The sequence below is a fragment of the Miniopterus schreibersii genome (assembly GCF_964146895.1).
Source record: "Miniopterus schreibersii genome assembly, chromosome: 1".
Lineage (NCBI taxonomy): Eukaryota > Metazoa > Chordata > Mammalia > Chiroptera > Miniopteridae > Miniopterus > Miniopterus schreibersii.
The window spans coordinates 200,561,002-200,583,894 of record NC_138101.1 but is presented as its reverse complement, the minus strand read 5'-3'; the positions used below and the strand labels follow the sequence as shown (position 1 = coordinate 200,583,894).

General features: G+C 63.2%; 1 protein-coding gene across 3 annotated transcripts; it reads right to left on the bottom strand.

Annotated features, from left to right (window-relative positions):
* Positions 1-11,384: 11,384 nt before the first annotated feature.
* TRMT61A (tRNA methyltransferase 61A) lies at positions 11,385-22,249 on the bottom strand. 3 transcript variants are annotated; one of them, XM_081150182.1, is made up of 5 exons: positions 22,082-22,249; positions 18,544-18,664; positions 17,180-17,539; positions 14,432-14,698; positions 11,385-12,532 (listed from the first exon to the last, which is right to left on the bottom strand). In XM_081150182.1, the coding sequence occupies exons 1-5, from the start codon at positions 22,160-22,162 to the stop codon at positions 12,273-12,275; spliced, it is 1,089 nt and encodes a 362-aa protein (XP_081006308.1). In that variant the 5' UTR covers positions 22,163-22,249; the 3' UTR covers positions 11,385-12,272. The 3 variants fall into 3 exon arrangements, with proteins under 3 accessions (XP_081006308.1, XP_081006309.1, XP_081006310.1); XM_081150183.1 differs by lacking the exon at positions 22,082-22,249 and adding an exon at positions 19,233-19,547; XM_081150184.1 differs by lacking the exons at positions 18,544-18,664; positions 22,082-22,249 and adding an exon at positions 18,404-18,499.
* Between the last annotated feature and the right edge of the window lie 644 nt (positions 22,250-22,893).

Sequence of the window (22,893 nt, the reverse complement as noted above, 5' to 3'; positions counted from 1 at the left end):
CCACAGGAGTCCCCACGGAGCCCTGTGGGCCTCGCAGCTTCTGACTCGCCCCTCTCTGAGCTGGGCACCGAGCAGGACCTTCTCAGGCCCTGGCCAGCTCACCCACAAACATCTCCCTGCAGCCTGGTCCCTCCCTCCTGGGTAATTCAGCTCAGCCTTCAGGCCCACGCCAATTGCCCCTTACTGCAAACGCTGCCCCCAGCCACCAGCTCTGCGCGGCTCCGCCGTTGGACAGACACCTGCCCCTACAGCTGGGCTGGAGAAAAGGAAGATCCACAGCAGGTGGGCGAGCCTGGGTTCAGGAAGGCTGCTATGGGCAGTGGGAAGGAGGGCTGGGCCTCCCCTGCTGCTCCTGGGGCTCGAGGAGCCCTGTCAGGCCCACCCCAGGGTCCCCACGCTGCACTGTGGGCTCTGCAGCACCAGGACAGCTCAGGCGACAGTGCACCTTACCCGGGTAAGGAAGCCTCTGGAGGCTGGCCTGGTGCTGCCCACGGCGGCCAGGAGGGAGTTGCCCTTTCCCATGCCCCTCCTGCTAGTCAGGAACCAGCACCCGCACAGACCTGGGTGGGCTTGGGGACCCCTGGCCAGCCCTGTGTTGTACGCGGAGAGGCTGTGACAGAGGATCAAGGGGCCCAGCTGTGGCTCTCATAGGGGACCCTCCCTCCAGGCCCCTCCCCAGGGAATGCATGGCACTGCCCCTCCCCCACCTGCCCTAAGTGGAGTCCCTGTTCAGGGATCCTGGGGTCAGCTCCCTCCCTGATGCCCAGACTCCACCCTTTGACATCAATTGAAGACAGGAGTCAGGATGGGCCTCCCAGGGCCCCAGGCCCCAGGGCAGCTGCCCACCAGTGCACCTGGGCCACTGCCTGTGAAGTGGGCAGTGACACCCACTTTGCCATGGGGTTGAGAGTCCGAGGTGCAAGCGAGGCCCTGGGGGACGGCAGCAGCCACCTCATGAGAAAGAGTCAGTGGGTTCCACACCTCCCAGAGGAGGCCCCTCATGTCTTCTCTTTAGGCCAGTGTGTCCCCTAAATTCCAGGCCAACAGAGAAGCCGCCCCTTTTCCCCACAGTCAGCGTGCAGATGAAGCTAGGTGGGTCCCTTGCCAAGGCCTCTGAGGCCTGGCTTCAGGCTGCACAGCCTCTCGGAGCCCAGCTGGGTCTTGGAGCCGAAGCTCAGCTCTGCACTGCAGCCTCCCTCCAGCTGCCTCTCCCTCCTCGGCCCTGCCTGGGGGTGACCACAAAGCCCTTGGGGACTTGAAATAGTGGCTCCTGCAGCTACACCCAGCACATTGTATGGCTGTGCATGTATGCTGTGTGCATACATGTGTGTTCAGTGTACATGTGCGAATGCACGTGTGTGCTATGTGCATATGAGTGCTGTGTCCATGTGTTGTGTACACTGTGCATGTGTGTGGGTGCATGTGTGTGCTTTGTGCTTGTGACAATGTGGGACACACATGCTCTGCCGTGGCACCCTACTAGCCTGTGGATGGGCCGGGGGCCAGGGTGGAAGAGGGCTGGGAGACTGGGGCTGGGGCTGGGCAGGGCTGGGGAGGGAGCCCGGCCCCTGCTGAGGTGCCCTGGGAAGGAGGCCCAGAAGGAAGCCTGCAGAGCAGCGGTGGTGGGGGCCATGGCAACGCCGCACAAAGCACTGGCCTACTTACTCCCGCCCCCTCGCCCCACTGGCTGCCTGCTGGGGAGGATGCCGGCCTTCGCACTTCTCGAGGCCCCTTGCCCCAAGCTCTGGGGCTCAGCTCAGTGTCCTGGGAGCCCGTGGCCTCCTCTTCAACTCCCCTAACCGTGGGTGCTGGGCCAGGCCTTAGAGACTGTCCTCTCCCATAAATGGGGGTGGGGTGCAGAAATGTCTGGCACCCAGCAGGTGGGCGCTCCGCCAGGCGAGTTCCCTCCCTGTCCTCTGGTGGCTGTGGACCCAGCGGTTGTGAAAGGGCCGGAAATCTTGGAGCTCTCTGTGCTGCTTGGGTGACTGCAAGCCTCAGAAATCTCTGTGACCCTGACCAAAGGCCTCACTCAGACCAGGGCCCCCAAGTCAGGAAAGGGTCTGGTGGGAGGGGGTGACCAGGAGTACTGAACATGAAACAGGGCCCACGGCAGGGGGTGCCGTCAACACGCTGACACCCTCTCAGCCTCTGTCATCAGCCTGGCCAGGGGAGGGGAGGGCTGTCACTCTTTGAAGGAGGCCCTGGGCCTGACACTAAGCCCTGCTGACTGCACCAGCTTACCTGTGCCTGCTTCCTGGGCCTGTCCTGACCTCCAGAGCCAGCTCTGAGCTCGCTGCCTCCTCCTGCAGGAAGGCTGCCTGGCCTAGACCCAGGTACTCTCACAGCTGTGGGCATGGGGACAAATGTCTCCAGTGCCTAGGGAAGGCTGAGCAAGCCACCAGAGGAGAAATGGGGCATACACGTGTGTTCAGTGTACATGTGTGAATGTACATGTGTGCTATGTGCATATGAGTGCTGTGTGCCTGCCCAAAGGATTCTGAGTGACCTGTGAGGCCCATGAGGCCCTGCTGCCATTGGCCACTCTGGGCTACCCCGCTGGCAGTGTCTCACTCAGGGGTCATCTCGGGTGCAGGTGGCTCCCTGAGGAGGGAGGGCTGAGGGCCAGCAAGGCTGTGAGGAGGCTTTGTGGAGCACCCAGGCCCTGGGGACAGGACGCCCTTGGGGTGGATGTCACCTGACACCATGCTTCGAAAACCAAATGTTTTCCTGACCCCACCTGGGGAGCTGGCCAGGCTGCTGCATAACCTCAGGCCTGCGCTCCTGCTGGGCCTCAGTTTCCCCACAGGGACAGACTGTGGGTGTTGGCTCAGTAGTTCCCTTCCTGCCCCAGCCCTGGGAGCCTGTGACCCATCTGTCCCCATTTCCCTCCAGACTGGAGCCCCAGCCCATCACCCATCCATTCACTCCATCTACCGGGCTGCTCTTCTGCGTCCCCAGGCCATCAGTGGAATGAATGAAGGGGTTGAGATGAATGACTGACGGAGGCTAGGAGGGGACAGCCCCATGTACGGTGGGAGCGGGAGTTGGGGTTGACCTCAGTGCATGCACCCCCAGGCGCCAGCTGCATCTGCCCTCCCCTCCCCCACCTCAGCCCCCCCTAATTTATGCCATGAGGGGGGCTGGCCGCTTGCTGGTCCCCTGCCTGGCAGCGGCTTTGTCCCCAGGCAGATTCCCAACGGCCGCTTTGGGAAGAAAGGGCCCTTCTCTGGCGGGCGATGAGGTCACCCTCGGCACTGGGCGCACAAAGGCCTGGGCCCCCCACCCCGCCCTGCTGGCAGCTGCCTCTTTGTCCTCGGCTCTCAGCCTGGGAGAAACCCCAGGGGCCCCAGCTAGGCCTTAGGGAGGCTGGGCCTCCTCCTTGGGGAAGTGGGGAGAGTGGGGGGAGGGGGCAGCCTCCTCCCTGGCTTTGCTCTTGATGAGTGGCAGTACCTGTTGAGGGGCAGACCCCACCCCAGATGCCATGCTGGGCCCAGGGCCACTGTGGGGGTCTCAGCCCAGTGGTGGCATCTGTGTCCAGCTGTCTGTCTGGGTCCCCAGGACAGGCTGGCAAGTTCAGGGGTGGGGGGCTACAGGAAAGGGAGCCTGAGGTGTCAGGGGACAGCCTCAGGAGGGGTCAGGCAGCTCTCCGCTGGCCTGGGGTGGGCTCCATCACTGGGAGGGGTTCTGGGGGCGATGTGCCTTGTCCTCAGATGCTGAAGCCAGTGTCTCCCTGGATTCTGTGACTTCTGGCATCATGCGTATGCGTGCACTGTCTCTGTGTGTGTGTGCATGCATGTGCACTCCATGTCCATGCATGTGTGTGCACCATCTCTGTGTGTGCATGCATGTGCATTCCATGTACATGCATGTGCACCATCTGTGTGCATGTGTGCATGCATGTGCATTCCATGTCCATGCATGTGTGCGTGTGTGCATGCGTGTGCATTCCATGTCTGTGCATGTGTGTGCACCATCTGCGTGCGTGTGTGCATGCATGTGCATTCCATGTCTATGCATGTGTGTGCACCGTCTGTGTGCGTGTGTGCATGCATGTGCATGTCCATGTGCATACCTGGGGGGGGCTGGCAGGCCTGGGTGCCCCTGGGTACTTCCCCACGTGGCTCTCAAGGAAACCCCCACATGCCCAGCTGGGAGCTCCTGGGGTACCCTGTTCCACAGGGGTTGGGGGGCAGAGGCTCCGAGAGGACACGTCCTCTGCGCAATGCCACGGCCGTGGGGCTGTGACAGGCTCGCCTTCTGCTCCCCTGGTTTTCCCCAGGGCACGGGGAAGGTCAGCCGCCACCTGCCTCCCGGGCCGAGCGCCCGCGCAGAGGGGTCAGAGCCCCCAGGGCTGTGAAAACCCGCAGCGGAGGTGGGGTGCGGGGCAGCGGGGCCTGAAGGGCTGCACAGCTGCACTGACCATGCTGCCCGGTCGGCCCAGCGCAGGGAGGGTCGCGGGGGTCCCGGCCCCGGAGGAGCGGCCCCGCGCGGCTGAGCTGGGACCCGAGGCGGGCCCGGGGCTGCGGTCTCTCAGGGCGGGGGGGCGCCGGGCGTCCGAGGCCCGGGGGGGGGGATCCTGGGGGGCGGCCCGAGGGCGCAGGAGGGCGAGTCCTGCTGACCTCCTGGGGGCAGCCGGAGCCCCCCGCCGGGGCGCTGGGCGGCGCCCCCTCCAGTCTCCCCGCGGAGGGGAGGTGGGGCCCGGGGGCAGGACCAGCCCCCGTCCCGTCGCAAACCGGCCGGACGGGGCGCGGGCTGCAGGGGAGCCCCGGGGGCAGGGCCGGGCCCGCGACCTCCCAGCCCCGCGCGGCCAGAGCGCTGCGCTCGGACCCGGACCCGGACCCGACCCGGCGGGAAGCTGGACCAGAGGCGGCTGGGCCGGCGGGCCCGGGTCTCGGGGGCGGGGGCGGGCGGGGCGAGGCCGCGCTGCCCCCGGGGCCCCGCTGCCCACGCGCCCTCCGGTCCCGGGTGGGAGCCGCGCCGCCGGGGGATGGGCGCCTCCCGCGCGTTGCCGGGCGCCCGGCACGTCCATTGTGCCGGTAGCTTAGCGACGAGCTCGGGTCGCTGCTGTCCCCCCCCCCCCCGCATTCCTGGGCAGGGCCCCGCCTCCGCCCCGCAGGCCGCCCGCTCGCCCAGCGCGCGTGGGCCCCGCCCGGCCCCAGTCCCGGGGCGCGTCTGAGGCTGCGGGGCGGGCCCTGCGGGGCTGCGGCCTGGGGGCGGCGCACTGGGCCCCCCACGGCACCGCGCCCCCCCGGCCGGGGCGCCACACACACCCGCCCGGCCGGCCGAGGGGCCTGATGGCTCTGGGGGGCCCGGGGCACCCGAAGGGCGGGGATTTCAGCGACTCCTTGGCCTGCTCGGGCCTGGAACACACGCGGTGGAAGCAGCCTGGGGCATTTTCCTTTTATTTTTATTTATCTATATCTATCTATCTACCTATTTATCTAATCTATCTATCATCTATCTATCATCCATCTATCTATCTATCATCTATCTATCTATCTATCATCTATCTATCTATCTATCTATCTATCTATCTATCTATCTATCTATCTATCTATCTATCTATCATCTATCATCTATCATCTATCTATTTAAATACCTTTATTGATTTCAGAGAGAGGAAGGGAGAGGGAGAGAGAGAAACATCCATGGTGAGAGTCACTGATCGGCTGCCTCCTGCGCGCCCCCTGCTGGGGATCGAGCCGCAACCCGGGCCTGTGCCCCGACCGGGAATCGAACCCTGATCTCCTGGATCCTGGGTCGAGGCTCAACCACTGAGCCACCCCGGCCGGGCGCATTTTTCCTTTTAAAAAACCCAACAGCAGCCCTGCCCGGGAGCTCGGGGTTAGAGCGTCCTGCGGATAACCCGAGGTTTCAGGTTCAGTCCCTGGTCAGGGCACATGCGAGAGTCAACCAATGAGGCCTCAGTAAGCGGAGCAACAAATCCATGTTTCTCTCTCCCCATTTCCTCTCTCTCTAAATTCAATAAACAAACAAAAAAATTTTTTTTAAACCCAATAACTTTTTATTCTGTAAAAGGTCACATAAGGGCAGACAGACTCACCTTTTTCCACTCCCAGGACCCAGGACTGCCAGGGTCTCAGCTCCACCCGATCATGTCACAGTGTCCTTAGCAAACCCACGACACAGCCACGCAGGCCTCAGATGTCCCCGCTGTCTCATGTTGCAACATAAAACATTTGGTTTGTTCATAGCAGGACCAACAAGGTCCACGCACGCCTCGGCTCAGCTCACACTCTGGGTCCCCGGCACCTGCGAGGTAGAACCCCCCCCCCCTCACGGGAGACAGTGACCCTGAGAGGGACCTGGGGATTCCACACAAACATCCGGGCCAAACTGAGGTGGACAACAGGGCAGCCTCGAAAAGAGCGCGGGAGATGGTGCTGGAAGCTTCCATAGCGTTGTGTCCCAGATGCTTAAGTTAATAAACGTGTTTTGTTTCAAGAAATCAAAGGAAGGAAAGAAGTTTGAGAAATTCCCGTTCCCCTGGTACGATGGCTGGGCCCCACCCCGAGGTCTAGAGCTGGGCAGGGCCAGGAATCTGCATGTGCACTGAGCAACCTCCGCTCCACGGACACGCCGTGAACATACCTGTGGCAAAGGCTTAGGACTGGGCCTGTCACCCGGCACCTCGCACCGAACTGCCTCTGGTTTGTGAAGATTAAAGAGCCAAAACAGTGCCTGGGACGCACAGAGCAGAGGGTAGGTGTCTGGATAGGAGTATTTACTGTACTGTTTCGAGAGTGGTCTGGCGCCCTAACGCACCACTTGGCGGCAGTGTACCCAGGTGACGACAATGCGGGCTTCGGGAACCTGTGACATCGCCCACCTCAGTCCTCTCAGGCTACCTGGGGCAGGAGGAGGTGGGGAGATGGGATACGGTGAGCTCTGTACACTCCTGCCAAACCACAGCAGATTTAGCTCTGGCTTTCTAGTGGCAGAGAGGGACAGATGAGCCAGCCTGGTGCGTCTCAAACTTGAATGTTCCAATCACCAGGGGAATCCACCTAAATCACGCCTTCCGATTAGGAGCTCTGGGGGCGGGGGGACCGAGATTCTGCCTCGGAACTAGCCCCCTGGCAAGGTGGGTGCAGCTCGGGACCCCTGGGAATAACGCCTGCAGGTGAGCAGTCCCGTCACTCCAGGTACCAAGAGCCCTGTGCAGGGTCGGCAGGTACCCGACTGCACCCAGCCAGGCTCTCATCTGGGGGCTTCTGTCATCAGCCACGAGGGAGGCCAGCAGAGAGGGCTGAAGGCCAGGCCAAGGGAGGACACTCCCGCCTCCCGGGGGGGGGGGCAGCTGGCAGAAATACAGGGGAGGGCACACTGACACTACTATGGAGATAGGAAGTCTGTGAGGGTTGCTGAGCTTTGGGTTCTGTCAAAAGGCCACCCAAGCATTTCTTCTTCCCCCAAAGCGCATGTTTGAGCTCAGTGAGGCACCTGGCTCCGCACTGTGTCCCCGGACACAGTGATTTCTACCTGTCCATCCCTGGGTGCCGGACCCAAGGTCCCCTCGGCTGTGTGGGGTGGGAGGAGGGGCCCAGGGCCAAGGGCAGGGAGAGGGCCCACCTGTGCCAACTGCTGGGGCTGATACATAGGGAGGTTTTGTAGGGTGGGGGGACTGCATTCCCCATGTCGTCTGAGTGGGAAGGTGAGGGGCGGCCAAGGAGCAAGACTTCAGGTCTTGTGGGTGGGAGATGAGCCCCTGGAATCCTCGGAGAGGTGGGCTGGCCAACTCCCCGCCACGGCCTTTATCTGCCTTCGAAGGAAGGAGCACCCAGGAGGGAGTCAAAGCAGGGGGCTTGGGGCAGTGGCATTTGGTCTATCCTACCCAGGAGGTCAAGGGCAAGGTCAGCAGGGTCGGGCAGGAGGCCTCCACCCTCCCAGCTGAGCCAGACCAGTGTCCCTCACCTGTGAGGGGGCACGTGGTGCCAACGGTGCCTGGAGCTGTGTCATGCCACCTGGCCTGTGCATGGGTGCTGATGGGTCCTGGGGAGAGGGGCAGCTGCAGGGTGGGCAGGGATGCCTGTCAGGCGGGGGCAGGGAGAGCAAAGGAAATGGGAGAAGGGACGGAGCGCCAGCCATGAACACACTCCCCTCCCTGTCCCCATCTTCTAAAAATGTGCCCACACCCAGCCTCCCCTCTTTAAAGGGACAGATGTCGGGGAGAAGCTGATTATTGTCAGAGGCTGGAGGCTGTGACCAGAGCCCTCTGTTAGAGCGTGACCCAATTCTGAGCTATTCTTGGCCTGGTGGGAGCTGAGTAATTCCCTCCCGCCGATGCCTTGCTTGCCGGCGGCCTGACTTTGAAATGCCCTCAGCCAGGGCACAGAGACGCAGCTCAGGGAGGACGGCGGGGCTGACGAGGCCCTGCAGGCCCTCCCTACTCACTGAGGACCCACGGTGCTCAGTGCCCACCAGGGCAGAGGAGGCCCTGCCAGCACTCACCCCGTGCCTGTGGGACACAGCCCTTCTCTAAAAACTCAGGGTCTCACTTGGCCCTGACTAGAGGTTAGGCCACGTGACCAAAGGCTTGACAAGTGCTCCCATGACCTGGCTCGTCCTGGATACCTGAGCTGCGGACACGACACTGGCACGCACAGGCCAGGGCACTGTCTGAGGAAGGGGACCTTCTGCCACCTCAGCCCCCACTCATGAACGGGCCTGGCTGAGGTTGGCTGAGAGCGGCCAAGCCACAGACCCAAGAGGAACTGACTGCTTCTTTAGGCCTCCGAGTTGTATTTTCTGGGGGGAGATATTTGTTATGCAGCATATCTAAGGTGACAGCTAACTGATACAAGTCTTTAAAGTCGTGGAGGTCAACTGAAGTGCCGTCTGCCCATGCCCAGCCGAAGGGTCTCAGTGTTGGGTTTTATTATGCAACTATGAGCACAGAGACCGGGCAACTGGCATTTGCCAGAGGAGTCTCCATGTCTAATCTCTCCTGGTTTCCTGATTAACTCTTCAAACACCCCTGAAGCAAAGAGCTATTCAAGTGCCCCAAAGCACAAAAGATATCAGATGGACCCAGAGTGGCCCCAAAATTCTGGCCTTGGAATCTGACACACAGAATGGGGGGCTTCCTGGAGGCAGCAGCAGAGCAGCTCCACTGATAATAGACATTCTGTGAGTATGAACTGTGCAAACGTAATACTTAATCTCCCCTGCGCCGTGCCAGAGGGTGGTTGTGACCCAGGCAGACATGGCAGAGGGTGGAGTGGGGTCTGGCCACCTCCTAGCGAGGCCTTCCTATTCTGACCCCCTCCCAGCATAGGTCCAACTCTTCCCTAGCTTTGCTCCTGCCATGCACTTGTCCCCCGCTCCCCCCCTAGCCCCTCAGGCTAGACTTCCCTGATCATCTGGATCCTCAGCACCAGGAGTACCCGGCTCTGGAAGATGCTCAGCCCACATGTGCTGTGTGAGAGGGTAGAGTCCTGAGGATTGGGCACCATCAGCCCCCACCTGCATGCTCCCTCCTGGGGGCATTGGGAGCAATGCCCTGCCAGGAGGCAGGGACACACACTGGCTGGCAGTGAGGCCCTGTGTGGAGCACTGGGAGCAGGTGACTGGCCTGCCTGAGGGTCTCCTGCTCACTTCCACCTGGGGAGGCCTCCTGCTCACCCCCTCCAGTTCCTAGCAGCCCTTCCAGACCCTGCAGTTACCGGGTGAATCCTTGCCCTGTGACCAGCCCCATGCTGCAGACTCAAGGAGGTGACTGTCACTGACCTACTGGTCACTCGCCTGCCCCAGGCCCTGAGTCTCCATGACTACAGCAGAAACCTCTTCCTCTGCCTGTGGTCACACCCTAGGGGACCTTGCAGGGCTAGGAGCGTGTGATACGGGCGGTCTTGGTGGGTGTGCAGAAGTGGGGGGGCGGGAGCCCAGTGAGTCCGATTTCCTCTGTGCCTCAGTTTCTCCACCTGTGCGGTGGGCTGGGGTGGGGGAGGGCTCCATGCAGCCCGCCTGACCTTGAGAAAGAGGCAGGAGCGCAGGCGTCCCCTAAAGGACAGGTGAGAAACAGGCGAGGCCATGAGCAGCACACACGGGCTGAGGAGGGCAAGGCCTGAGGCGGGGGGCTTCCTGGGGGAGGTGGCAGGAGCTGGCATCCATGCAGGGAGACTCCAGTTCTGGCCCTAGGGTGGGATCCTGGTGGGGCCCTTGGAGGCAGTCTCCGGGTCTTCTGGGGGCAGGGGAGGGAGTTGGATGTTACTTCTGTTACTCAACAGGGTGGGGCTGTGAGAAATTTCCAAGGAAAAACTGAGGGCTACGGAATGTCTGGGGTGGAGCGGGGAGTTACTGGGTGAATCCTTGCCCCGTGACCAGCCCCATGCTGCAGACTCAAGGAGATGACCGTCAACTGACCTACTGGTCACTAGCCTGCCCCAGGCCCTGACACCACCTTTCTGGGCATCAGGCTCCCCATCTGCAGAACTGGGGTGCACCAGGCCCCTGCTCCTTTGCCTGCAGGGGCCCCAGGCTGGAGGGAGCCCCAGGAATGATCACATAATACAGCGTGGAAGCGGAGGACAGTTGAGTAGGATGCTCCTGCTCTGGGGCAGGGGTGGGAGGTTTGCAAAAGGCACATTTGAGAGGGGCCTTGAAGGATGCATAGGAGATTGGGCCTGTGTGCTCTGTAAATGCTGGGGAGCCCCACCCACAACGGACACCCGCAGGTCTTGCCCTAAGGCCAGGGTAAGGCCCTTGTCTCATCCCTCCTCTGTCCCCTAGGCTGGGCACTAGTCTGAGGTCAGGACAAGTCCTGGAAGTGGGGATAAGCCTCCTGGGGCAGGGCTACTGGCTCCAGAGACCCTGAGGGGACAAAGGTCCTCCCATGAGGCTGCACAGGATGTAGGAGTAGGAAGCCACCAGCCTGGGGACACTGACACTAGGAGACTGGTGCTCCTGCAGTCCGCCTTGCTTGGCACCCCTCCGAGGACCCACAAAACCAGGGGTAGCCTCAAACCGGATAGGGGTCTCGGGGTCCTTCTTGAGCTCCGGGCCCTTCGGGGTGCACGAGAGGCACCAGGGCACCAGGGCACCTGTGTGACAGGCCACACAGGGCTGTGGGGGGAGCGCCCAGAGCTCTGGGACATAGTCGGACACGCAAGCACACACACGCTCTCTCCTCCCTCCTCCTCCATCCGTCCCAGGGACAAGTGGCCCTTTTTGCAGCTGGGTGGGGGTGGCCACACACTCGCCCCTTTGTCCCAGTCATCCAAGGCTGTTGTCCCGCAGTTTAGAGTCCTGTGGCGCCTGCAATGCGACAGGAAGAATCAGGGGCCAGGCGGGCTGCATGCAGGAGGCCCAGCCTGGGCACTGCATGGGGGAGGGGCCTGGCCTCTCAGGACACCAGAGACCAGTTGCTATGCAGGGCATCAGGTTTATTCTTTACCAGCCACAGTCAGGCCGGGCCTCGTGCCGGCACAGTACCCGTGGGCCCAGGGCATGTGCCAGGCCCTGTGTGCGTAGTGCAGGCAGGGGCACCAGCCACACGCCCCCAAGTTGGAGGCCGGGCTGGGGCAGGTGACATGTGCCCCGGTTCTGGCGTCCTGCCCTCTGTCCTGGATATACCCCGCCACCCCACAACCCCAGGGCTTCTGTGAGGGGCAGGGGCACCTGAGAAACGCTGGGGTTGAACAAGGGCCCTAACAGATCCAACTAGGACTGGCTGGGTCCGCTGCAGCATGTCACCATCCTCGGGCCCCTGAGTGATGGAAGCTGCGTGTTCTCACGGCAGAAGGCGGCTCCCAGGCAGGAAAACGGGGTGGTGGGTGGGCTGCCCTCTAGAGGGGAGGGGGTGGCAATACCCAAGGTGCTGGGTGGCCTCTCCACAGTTGCCGGGCCAGCCTGGCCAAGGCGGGGCTGGGCCTCGGGGGTCCCGGGGTCCACTGCAGCACCAAGCCCCCGGCCCTCCTCCTTGTCTTTGCTCCCCCACCTATTTTGCTGCTTGGGGCCACCAGCTCTACTCCTGGCCCTCAGCCCCCAGGAGAGCCTATGGCAGTGGGGACTTTGAATGTCAATGAGCAGCAGCAGGACAGGGACACTGGGCACGGTGGAGGCCTCCTCCCCAGGGACCTGAGTCCTGGAGCTGGCTGGCTCCCAGGGGGCCCCCATGCCCCACCCCACCATCTGTCTAAACACAAGCCCAGCGGGCCTCCGCTGACCATATAAGGCGGCCTGCAGCAGGCAGAGCCGCCCTGCTGGGGCCACGCGCTCCCAGCTCCCCGGAGCTCCTGGTGGGCAGCCCACTAGTCCGGGGTCTTGGTGGCAAAGGTCAGGTAGCCAGTGTGGCCCACGGTCTCCTTCATGGGCGTCCCGCTGCGGAAGGGGCTGGCGTCGGGGCCGGGGCTGGCGCCCAGGTCCGGCGCGGGCAGGCTGATGGTGCGCACGTTGTACACCTGGGGCAGCACCTCCACGGTGCTCAGCTCCGAGAAGCCTCTGGCCGCCAGCGCCTGGCACGTGCGCTGCACCTGCTCGATGCAGGGCGAGAAGGAGCAGAAGCGCCCGCCTGCGGGAGCAGGACGCGGTGTCAGAGCAGCCGCCCGCCCGCCCGGCAGCCTTCTCCAGCTGGTCTGCGGCTGGGACTGCAGGGTGATGTCACCACCCGGCCCTCCAGGAGCGGGCACTGGTAAAGAAACCCCACTGAGTGAGGAGGGGGGATGCCTGACCTGCCACGTGCTCAGGTCATGAAGAGCTGGGGTCAGGGGTTAGGTGGGGCCTTGGCATCACAGCTGCCAGCTCACTGGGCCCAGAACAGCTCTAACCACATGGCTCCAACCAGATGGCCTTAACTAGACAGCTCTAACCAGGCAGCCCTAACCAGATGGCCTTAACCAGACAGTTCTAACCAGATGGCTCTAACCAGACAGCCTTAACCAGATGCCTCCAGCCATAAAGCTCTAACCAGACACATCAGCACTGGGTGGGGCAGGGGAGGGGGCTCAGGGGTGGGTGAGGACATTGAGTCACAAGATCAGGGGCTGTCCCAGCTCCTGGGAACTGGAAGCACCTCCTCTGAGCAGGGGCCAGAAGGCCAAGGATGATGGGGGGTGGGGGTGGGAGCTGAAAGTCTCTTCCTGCCCCTCCCACTGGGGGCTGCCTGCAGTGCCCCTCAGCCTGGCCCAGTCCCAGTCCTGACAGGGAAGGCTCGGGAAGCCAGGGTGGGGGAGGCGTGTGCCTGGGTCCTGGTCACCTCGACCATAACCGGGAACACGTCTCCCTGTCAGGGCTGCAGGGAGGCCTGGGCTTGGAGGAAGCATGTGCCACCCAGAGTGTCACTACCAAGAGGGCGTACACTGCCAGGGAAACCAAGGTCCCACTAGGCGAGGGCCTGAACCTGCTGGCCAGCCCGAGGTCCAGAGAGTGGAGGCCGCACTTTGCCGGGCCAGGCTCACAGTGGGCTGGCGAGCGGCCGGAAAACGCCAGACCACGAGTGAGTGGAAAGCCTCTGGGCCCGGGACAAACAGAGCCGGAGACAAGAGCCCGGAGGAGGGACTTAAAGGGGCACAGAGGACGGGAAACAGATGGTGTGGCTCCCCCGGGCCAGCTACCAGCAAGGAGTCTCAGCAGCAAGAGGCGGCGGTTGAACGGATGGCCTGGGCTCAGCCAAGGCTGTGCAGCCGGCTCTGGCCTGCCTGGGACCGGAGTCTGGACCCACTGGTGTCCCTGGAGCAGGGGGTAGAGAGCAGGGCGGGGCAGTGGTGCTGCGGCAAAGCTGGAGAGAGCGGAGACAGGGGGGAACCAGGGCTGCCCAGATCCCCAGCCCCAGGCCATCTTGGCAGAGACCTGGGAGTCCAGGAGGAGCCTGAGCCAGCTGGCGGGGATGCACTGGCCGCCACCTTGCTGGGGGAGCCGCCTGGCATCTGCCTTTCTCTCCGAGGGAAAACCCCTCCCTCTAGCTACGGGTTCAGCTGGCAGGAGGAAAGGGGCCGCTGCCTGTGTGGCTCCTTCTCCAGAAAAGGGAAAAACCGGGGGCCGCCAGCGCTCCCTGGCTCGGAGCCCACTTCCCGCCTCCACACCAGCTTCTTGCCTAAACGGGACCAGCTGCGGGACCAGCTGCCAGCTCCAGGCTGGGGGGAGGGGCGACTGCAGGGAGCCACTGGGGTCAGGGGCTGACCTCTGACCTCTGGCACACCCTGTGGTGCAGGTCCACCTCTCACTCAGGCAGGGCAGCCACATCTCCATGGGCCTGAGACATCTCTCACTTCGGGGTGGGACCCACTGGTGGCTCCAAGTTGGAGCCTCATTCTCACCAACCTGACTCCTCTAACCCTCACCCTCTCACCAGGTGACCTCCCCAGGCTCCCCCAGACCAGTCTGACTCACCCCTACCTCAGGTCAATCAGTGTCCTGGCCAGGCCCCAGAGCTAAGCCCCCAGGGCACACCCCTCCCAGAAGCCCCATGCACCTTCAACCTTGAGGGCATCCCAGGCATGGCCCACAGCCTCCCATGGTGACGGGATGTCCAGAAAGACGGCATCAGCCACGTGGCTCACGCCGAAGCCGCTGCGGCACACGTCCTGGTTGCGCACCGTCACCCAGCGGCCCACGCGGTGCTCCTGGAACTCCTCCCGCGCCTTCTCTGCCCGCTGCTGGTGGAACTCCACCGTGTGCAGGTGGCCCGTGGGTGCAATGGTGCGGATGATGGCATGGGACACGGAGCCGCTGCCAGTGCCTGGAGGGACAGGTGTCAGGTGGAACTGCTGGGTCCAGCCAGGAAACAACTCCGAGAGACCCACAGAGAGCCCACAAGGTCAGCTGGCCCAGGGTACCAATGGGCATCACTTGTGAGCTACCTGTCAGTCCTGGCTGCCCTCTGACCCCTGATGGGAGTGGGACAGCTGGAATTGACCAGAGATGTCTGCCCTGCTCAGTCCCAGCAATGGAGCAAACCCGGCTGCAGACCTGGAGACTGGGTTGTGTGGGGAAGCTGTCCCGAGGCTCTGCAGTGCCTGGACAGAGCAGACAAATGGGCCTGGGTCTGTCCCATCGCCTTCCATGTGGTGGCTGGTTCCCAGTTCCCTGAGCTCCAGACCCACTCATGCGGGTCCATCTCTCTGCCCCCCATCTCCTCTGCCCTTGCCTTGCTGCCCCCCTTCATGGTATCCTGACACCAACTTACCACAGAGCTCCTCTCCCGCCAGGTCACTGTCTCCCAGCTTCTGCCCAACTGCACCAGGCCGCCTCTCTGCTTGACTCCCTATCCTGCAGCTCCCAGCTGAAGCCTGTGTCCCCCATCCACCCCCGACCTCTGCTCACCCCACAGTCACATGTGCCACCTACTTGATGACAACTTCTCACAGCCATATCCCTCCACTCGACTCCTACCTGGTGTCTACTGCACACTCACCGCCTCCCTACAACACCCAAATGGTGCTCGGCACTAGCAAGTGCAAAGCGGGACCCGATCCAGCACCAAGTCCACTCTGCCGAGCCTTCCGCAGCCCGATCAACCACATCCACTGCACAGCAGCCACCGCGAGGCGCCCTTGACTCTCCCTTCTCCCACCCACATCTGATCCACCATGAACGCTTTCCACGCCTTCCACGTCTCTCCCAGACCCACTGCTTGTCTTGTCCCCACCTGCCTGCTGAGCCCGCCTGGGCCCCTCCCTCCTGGCTCTGCAACAGCCACCAGACTGGCTGCCTGCAATCGTCCTAACAGCCCCAGTCAGACCGGGTTGACTCTCTGCACAAATTGGCCGAGCTCCCGTTCCACGCAGGGTGGGGTCAGACTCCAAATAGCACTCCAAGCTGTGCCCCTTCCCTCCCTGACCTCATTTCTTGCTCCACCCATGCTGGCCTCTGGGCTGTCCCTCACTGGGGGCCTCTGCATGCTCTCCCTCAGGTGACACTCTCCCTTGGCTCTTGGTAGGTACCTCTTCTCATCGTTTCCAATTCAATGTCCCTTTTGCAGAGGTCCTCTCTGACCACCCCAGCTGGAGGGACCCCTCTTGGAGTGACCCTCAAACACGCAGCCTGTCTTACGAGCCTCAAGCAATCAACACACTAAAATGGTGCAACTGACCTTACCATCTGTTCCTCTGAGAAGTGAAAATTTGTTCTGTCTGGTCTATGGCTGTGCCTCCAGGTCCCAGAAGGGGAGCTGGCACACCAGAGGAGCCCAGAGCATGCCCACTGCCCGAGCCCTTTTTCCCCAACTGGAGTGAAGCCCTGGCTGAGGGTGAAGCAGGGACTGAAATGGGCTCTGAGTTCTGCTGCCCACTGGCCACCAGCACCCAGGTGCCCTTGTGCTGAGTGCTCGGGCTCTGCCCAGCCCCACCCATTCTCTGACCCAGAGCCTAGGGCCTGCATCTGCCTCGTCCTATTTCTAAGTGTTGGGCTGGGCAACAGGGAACATCCAACTGTCCACATGGAGAAGCCAAGGCCCAGAGAGGGACAGGATGGTGTGAAGCCCTCAGAAAGCTGGCAGCAGTGGTGCTGGGGACTCTTTTGACTGCCGACCCCAGCTGTCCTGCCCATAAGGAACATGCTGGGAATCTAGGTCACCTGGACATGGGCTGTCCATTGCCAGGCTGCATGCTTCGATCTCCACCCCACCAATGTTTCAGCACCTCTGGGTGTGTCTGTGGGTGGGGAAAGGCCTGAGAACAGCTGGCCTTCAGGCACTCCCACCTGCACCCCAGCTCCTGGGCTCAGTGACAATGATGCTGATTGGTTATGTGCATGGGGCAGGCTCCCCCGCAACCATGAGCATCTCGAAGTAGCCCCTGCCACCCTCCAGGAAGGGGTACCTCTCAGTCCTGGGCGTGGGGTTCCCACTTGCAGCAGTCGGGGACTGCTGGGCAAGCCAACCACTGCCTTTCTGTCAGCACAGGGCTAGGGAATGGTCAGCACTGAGCAGCACTGTGGCCCCACCTCCCCAAGACAGGCAGGACCCTCCCTGGCCACCCCCCCCCGGGGGCCCATCCTTGGTCAGCTCTCACTCAGATTATAGCACCAGCTTCCTGACTAACTTCCCTGCTTCTGTCCTTTCTCCCTGCAGTCAGCCCCCCAAAAAGGTCCTGTTAAAACAGAGGTCAAGTGGCCACGCCTATTTTCAGGAAGGGCATGCGGGACACTGTCTGAACGCTGGGGCTGACCTCCACCAGCGCGTCCGTTTCTGAGGTAGACAGATGCAGTCTGAAGCACTCACCAGATTCACAGACCACAGAGCCAGGCCGAAGCTCCAGCATCATGGTGAGCAGGGCGATGTCGGTGGAGTAGAGGATCTGGGTGCGGTGCGGCAGGTTCAGTGTCCAGAGCTCAGGTGTGGGGTGCAGCACGTACACCCAGCCGCCTCGGCCGCAGGTCACCTTGGAACCAAAAGGACGGCCAATGAGGTCTACCGAGTGCCGCAGGACGCCGTGCCGGGTTTGGGTCTGTGCTCCACGCTGCACGCGAACTGCCACCATTGAACCGTGGCCCAGTGACAGGATGGCTGTGTCACCCTCTTTGATCAGCTCCTCATAAGCTACAAAGCTCATAGTGTTGCTCTCAGGCGGGTGCCAGGGACCTGGGAAGAGGAACAGGGGCATGAGCAAGGGATGGCGCCAGGAGGCAGGATGTGCACGGTGACTCCCAGGTCCTAAGCCATGGGGTGGGAGTAGGGCCGCGGGCTTAGGCCCTGGCATTGCCCACCAGGACAGCCCAATAGGGCTGCACCCTGGCTGACATTTGAAGCCCTTCTTGGTCTGGGTCACGAGACACAAGCCATCAGCCCAAATCACAGACGGAGGGACAGAGGCCAGACCACAGCAAGGATTCCCTCAAAGCCAGGACCTAACCCTGTCATCGCCTCCAGGGGCTGGTCGCCCATCCTCCAGGTGAGATGAGGGCGGCCCCCCGCGGGGAAGGAGCACAAGGTCACCTCCACTCCTGGCCAGGGCCACTCCTGGCCGGTGGGCTCAGCGGAACCCCGCCTCCCCAATCTCCCCAGGGCGGCGTCAGGGCGGAAGGGTGCGGAGGAGGCCGGAGGGGCAGGGGCAGGGGCAGGGACACGGGCAGGGGCAGGGACACGGGCAGGGGCAGGGACACGGGGAGGGGCAGGGACACGGGCAGGGGCAGGGACACGGGCAGGGGCAGGGACACGGGCAGGGGCAGGGACACGGGCAGGGACACGGGGAGGGGCAGGGACACGGGGAGGGACAGGGACACGGGGAGGGACACGGGCAGGGACAGGGACACGGGCAGGGACAGGGGCAGGGACACGGGCAGGGACACGGGCAGGGACAGGGACACGGGGAGGGACAGGGGCAGGGACACGGGGAGGGACAGGGGCAGGGACACGGACACGGGCAGGGACAGGGACACGGGGAGGGACAGGGGCAGGGACACGGACACGGGCAGGGACAGGGGCAGGGACACGGGAGGGCCCCACCCGCGGAAGCTGGGGGCGCCGCGAACCGCGCAGCGGGCTGGCCCAGCGGCGAGGGGCCGGGGCGGGCCTCGGAGGCCGGAGGGGCGCGCAGGACCCGGGCCGCCCCGCCCGCGCTCTGCCTGGGCCCCCGCGAGTCTCACCCGCGACGCCCGCCGGCTCCGGGAGGCTCCGCACGTGGCTCGGCGGCCGCTGCACTTCCGGCTCCGGCGCGGCGCCTGCCGATGACGTCACGGCCCGTGGGCGGTCCCTCCGGTCGGCCGCCTGCCGGGCGAGATTCCCTCGTTTACACTCGCGGCGGGAGATGGGCCGAGAGTCCCGGGCAAGCGCCCCCCACGGCCCCGAGTCCCGACAGGTTCCCCCCCCGACGGCCCCCGAGTCCCGACAGGTTCCCCTCCCCCCCCCAAAGGCCCCCGAGTCCCGACAGGTTCTCCCCCCGACGGCCCCCGAGTCCCGACAGGTTCCCCTCCCCCCCCAAAGGCCCCCGAGTCCCGACAGGTTCTCCCCCCGACGGCCCCCGAGTCCCGACAGGTTCCCTCCCCCCCCACGGTCCCCAAGTCCCGACAGGTTCCCCCCCCACGGCCCCCGAGTCCCGACAGGTTCCCCCCCGCCGGCCCCCGAGTCCCTACAGGTTCACCCTCGAGGGCGCCCGAGTCCCGACAGGTGTCCGTCGCCCCCCCATGGCCCCCAAGTCCCGACAGGTCCCGTCCCCCCCAACGGCCCCCCAAGTCCCGACAGGTCCCGTCCCCCCCAACGGCCCCCCGAGTCCCGACAGGTTCCCAGTCTCAGGGGCCCACGGCCCGCTGCCCCGCCCCCAGGACACTGCGTGGACGTCCCGTCTCTGCAGAAGGCTCTGGGACGGCCCTGAGCGGCCCCAGGGCGCATCCGGAAAATGCAGTCGCGGTCAGAGGGTGGTCCCAGGGGCTCTGTCCCGGGTCAGCCAGGGTGCAGGAGGGGGCGGTCTGGCAGAGTCCGCGGGAGTGGCCTCTGCGCAGACCCAGCCTCTCCCCCCGCCGGGCCCTTAGGCCGCGTCCTGGGAGGGCAGAGCTGCTTCCAGGAGGGAGGGGTCCTGGTTCCCCCCCTGGGACCCGGGTGCAACGAGAGCTGGACGAGCTGGGCTGACTTTGGGCTCAGTGGGGACAGCGCCAGCGGCCGGAGCCAGGGGCTGGGGGAGGGGCAGGAAAGGGAAGGCGCAGCTCGGTTATGTCTCAGCCGCGCTGGCTCGGGACCGGTTCCTCCCGGGGGTGGGGCGCGCGGGGGCCGCGGACCGTCCGCCTCCAGCGCGCAGCTCCCTGCAACCGGGCTCGTCCTGTCAACTCTGGGGCTGGAGAGGGTTAGAGACGCCCGCAGGCCACCCCGCCATCCCGGGGCTTCTCCGGGGCCCTAACCTAGGCCCTGGCCGCTCTGGGCCCTGCGGGGCCGGCCCCTCCCCAGAGCCCAGCCTCTGAACTCTCCCTCCTCTGGGGCCAGGCCTGGCCAGTCTGTGGCCCTCAGAGGCCATGGGGGAACCCAGGTGCCTGGCCTCAGCCTTTCCATGCCCTTGCCCTGGCTGGGCCTGGGTCTGGGAGCCCTGGCGATAAGGAGGTGAGGGGCTGTTGGTGGCCTCCCGCTCTCTGTGGGCTTATGTCCCTGTGTGGCTGCTTCATGGCCTCCCTGTCTCCCGCTCTCCAGGTGGAGACCACCCAGCCCCTGTTCCAGGTGACTCTGCTTTACTGCCTTGGGATGCACCGCCTGAATCGCACCCTAATTGCTCCGGAGAGAGCTGGATTTTCCACTTCTCCTCCGGGGTTCCTCTTTCCCCGGCCACTCAGCTGTGGTGTGGAGCCCAGGCTGGGACCATACTAAGCCTAAATTAGGACTGGGTGACTTGGCAGTGGTTTCCTGTGGTCCCGACTTCCCACTTGCCTCTTTGAACATTACTGGCTGCCCCCTCCTCCAGCCAGCCTTCCCAGAGGCATCTGTTCCATCCGAGCCTGCCCCAACCCTCGGCTGGAGTCCTCAAGCACTGGCTCCTCCCCCAGGCCCCAGCTAATCCCCCAGGTCAGGTTGGCGCCTTGCCCAGGGCAGTTTTAATATCAGGAATTTCCTAATAAGAACTGATGCCATGTGAGCCCAGCTGAGTGTCCCTGCATTGAATCCTCTCCACGATCCTGTGAGGGAGGGACCAGTTCACAGATGGGGAAACTAAGACTCAGGGAGGTTAAGTAACTTGCCAAAGTTCACACAGTGCAGCCAGAGTGGAGCTGGGATTTAAGGCCAGTAAAACTCGCTGCAGAGAACCAATGACAGATTGGAACAGGCAGGAAGGAAACCCTGGGGGAAAGGGAGAAGCTGAGGAGGCCTGTGAGGGAGGCTGCTCTGCCCACATCCCTCGCAGGGATCAGGTGAGAAGTGCCCCCCTCTCCGACCAGCCCAGCCTAGCAGCCCACTGTGACTCCGGGCAGCCCTGCCCCTCTGCTGACCCCAGTCAACTTCCCCTCTGGGTTCTGCAGAGCTTAGGGACAGAGCACGAGGAGGAAGTGATGGCTACCCTGGCTGCACTTGGACACAGACTCCAAGGATGGCCTCCAGTCCACAGCCCTGCCCTTGCACCTGGCCCACCTCTGCCCGCCCTGCTGAGCGGGGGGCCAAGATCTGTGGATGAAAGGCCAGAGACTCCTTTGAGGCTTCCCTCCCCTTCCAGGGCTAGGTGGTTAATGCATAACCAGGTGTGATCTCTGAGGAACCCAGACTGTAAACTGGCCAGGTGACGTCACCTGGCTTCTCTCCTAGACGCCACTAAACCGGCTTCTGTGGGCACTGGGGAAAGTGGAGGGTCCACAGTAAGAACTAGTTCAGCCAGGGGCACCCTCCAGCCCCACACCCTTGCTGCCCTGCCCTGGGACCACGAGGCTCCCAAGCAGCCGCCTGCCTGGTGTGGGGCCTCACCTTGACATTTGGGTCTAAAGACCTCAAGGCCCCTCCCCTTCCCCAACCACAGCTGCTGACCACCCTCGTTTTCAGTCTGAGTCCAGCCTAGGTGTGGCCTGCCAGAGGTCCCCAGGGTGGGCCCTGGTCAGGTTAGCGCAGGGTCAGCTGGACCTGTGACTTGGCCCCTCTGTCACCCACCTTCTGTTCTTCCCTTTGCTATTTGCACAATGGAGGGGAAATACTCATTGCAGAAGCCTGCGGAGTGCTGGCGCCCCAGGCAGGGGATCCCCGGGGCCTGGCCCTGGGCAAGGCAGCCCCAAGCCTCTGGAGCCACCTCTCCAGCGTGGCCTGTGCTTGTGGAGGGAGTCCTTCCCTCTCCCCAACACCCAAAGTGGCCAGGTCCTTGGCAGCCTGAGGGTGGGGGAGGGGTGGCTTTCTGAGAAGCTGCAGAGCCTGAAGACAAAGAGGAAGCCCTGAGTGACACCCTCCCCCCCGCCCGCCCCCCCCAGGGCCTGAGAGCCAAGTCAGCCTCCAGGGCCAGCAGCTCTGGTTTCTTGAAACAGAAACTTGAGCCCCTCAGGCCTCCGGAGGTGGGGAGGAGGGCAGCTGCAGATATTTTGAAAATTGGGGAAGGGGCTGCAGGGGGCACAGAGTGCAGGAATTCCGGGCTTAAGGGACACCTGCTGCCCAGCCAGCCCGGACCATTTGCCCTTTTACAATGCTTTGTTTTATGGGCCTGAAAAAACATACACACACAATGAGAACACTTACTGGGAACAGGTCAAAGCATGCCAAGGCGAGAGTGGGAAAGAGGCAGGAGTCCCTTCTGCGGTCGCCCCGGGGACAGCCCATGAGACTCCACCCCCTTCGATGTGCACACAGACAGAGGTGAAGGGACGTGCTTGTCGCTGGGTCTCCGCTTCGGTGCCATTTCCCCAGTGCGCTGGGATTCCTGGCTCTGCCCCGGCCCCACCCACCTCCGCCCAGCTGGTGTTTTGTTCACCTGGCTGCCTGCTCAGGGCCAGTCTTCCCCGGGCAGCAGCGTGATGTTCACCTTGCTGCTGGGAGAGCTCACTGTTCAGGCCTGGGGAGGGGGGGCGCCCTTAAAATACACACATAGATGCGGGGTTCCTCCTTTCTTTCTCTATTCTCAGAGCAACATGGGATGGGCATTAACCACGGGAGCTCCAACTCACTCTTTGTAAATAGCTGCATAATGCTCCACCCTGGGGACATGCCTCCCACCCCTGGCCAGCCCCTAAGTGACAGGCATCGAGTTATATCCATGTCGGTTGTGTGTGTGTGTGTTTTTCCACTACACCTCTCTTGGCCTATCTGCAAAGAGGAAGGGAGACCGTCCTTTCTATAGCCGAGTTCCTAGAAGCGGGATCGCAGGGTCATGGAGTGAGAATATTTTTAATTTTAATAGATACTGCCAAGTTACTTTCCAAAAAAGATGTAGCAACTCACAGTGGCGAATGCCTGTCTCCCCACGTTCCAACCTATAGCCAGCTCTGGCTGGTGTCAATCTTCCGCATTTTTTCTAATCTGGACGCGTTGGGGGCTGTGGAAGGTAGAGCCAT

Bases quoted from the DNA above. Each gene is read 5' to 3' on its own strand.
- TRMT61A (XM_081150182.1), bottom strand. From the start codon at position 22,162: ATGGGCTGTCCCCGGGGCGACCGCAGAAGGGACTCCTGCCTCTTTCCC. The intron at 14,699-17,179 runs GTGAGTGCTTCA...CTGTCCCTCCAG, and splicing joins CTCTGTGGTCTGTGAATCTG to GCACTGGCAGCGGCTCCGTG. The intron at 12,533-14,431 runs GTGCATGGGGCT...CTGCTCCCGCAG, and splicing joins GGATGCCCTCAAGGTTGAAG to GCGGGCGCTTCTGCTCCTTC.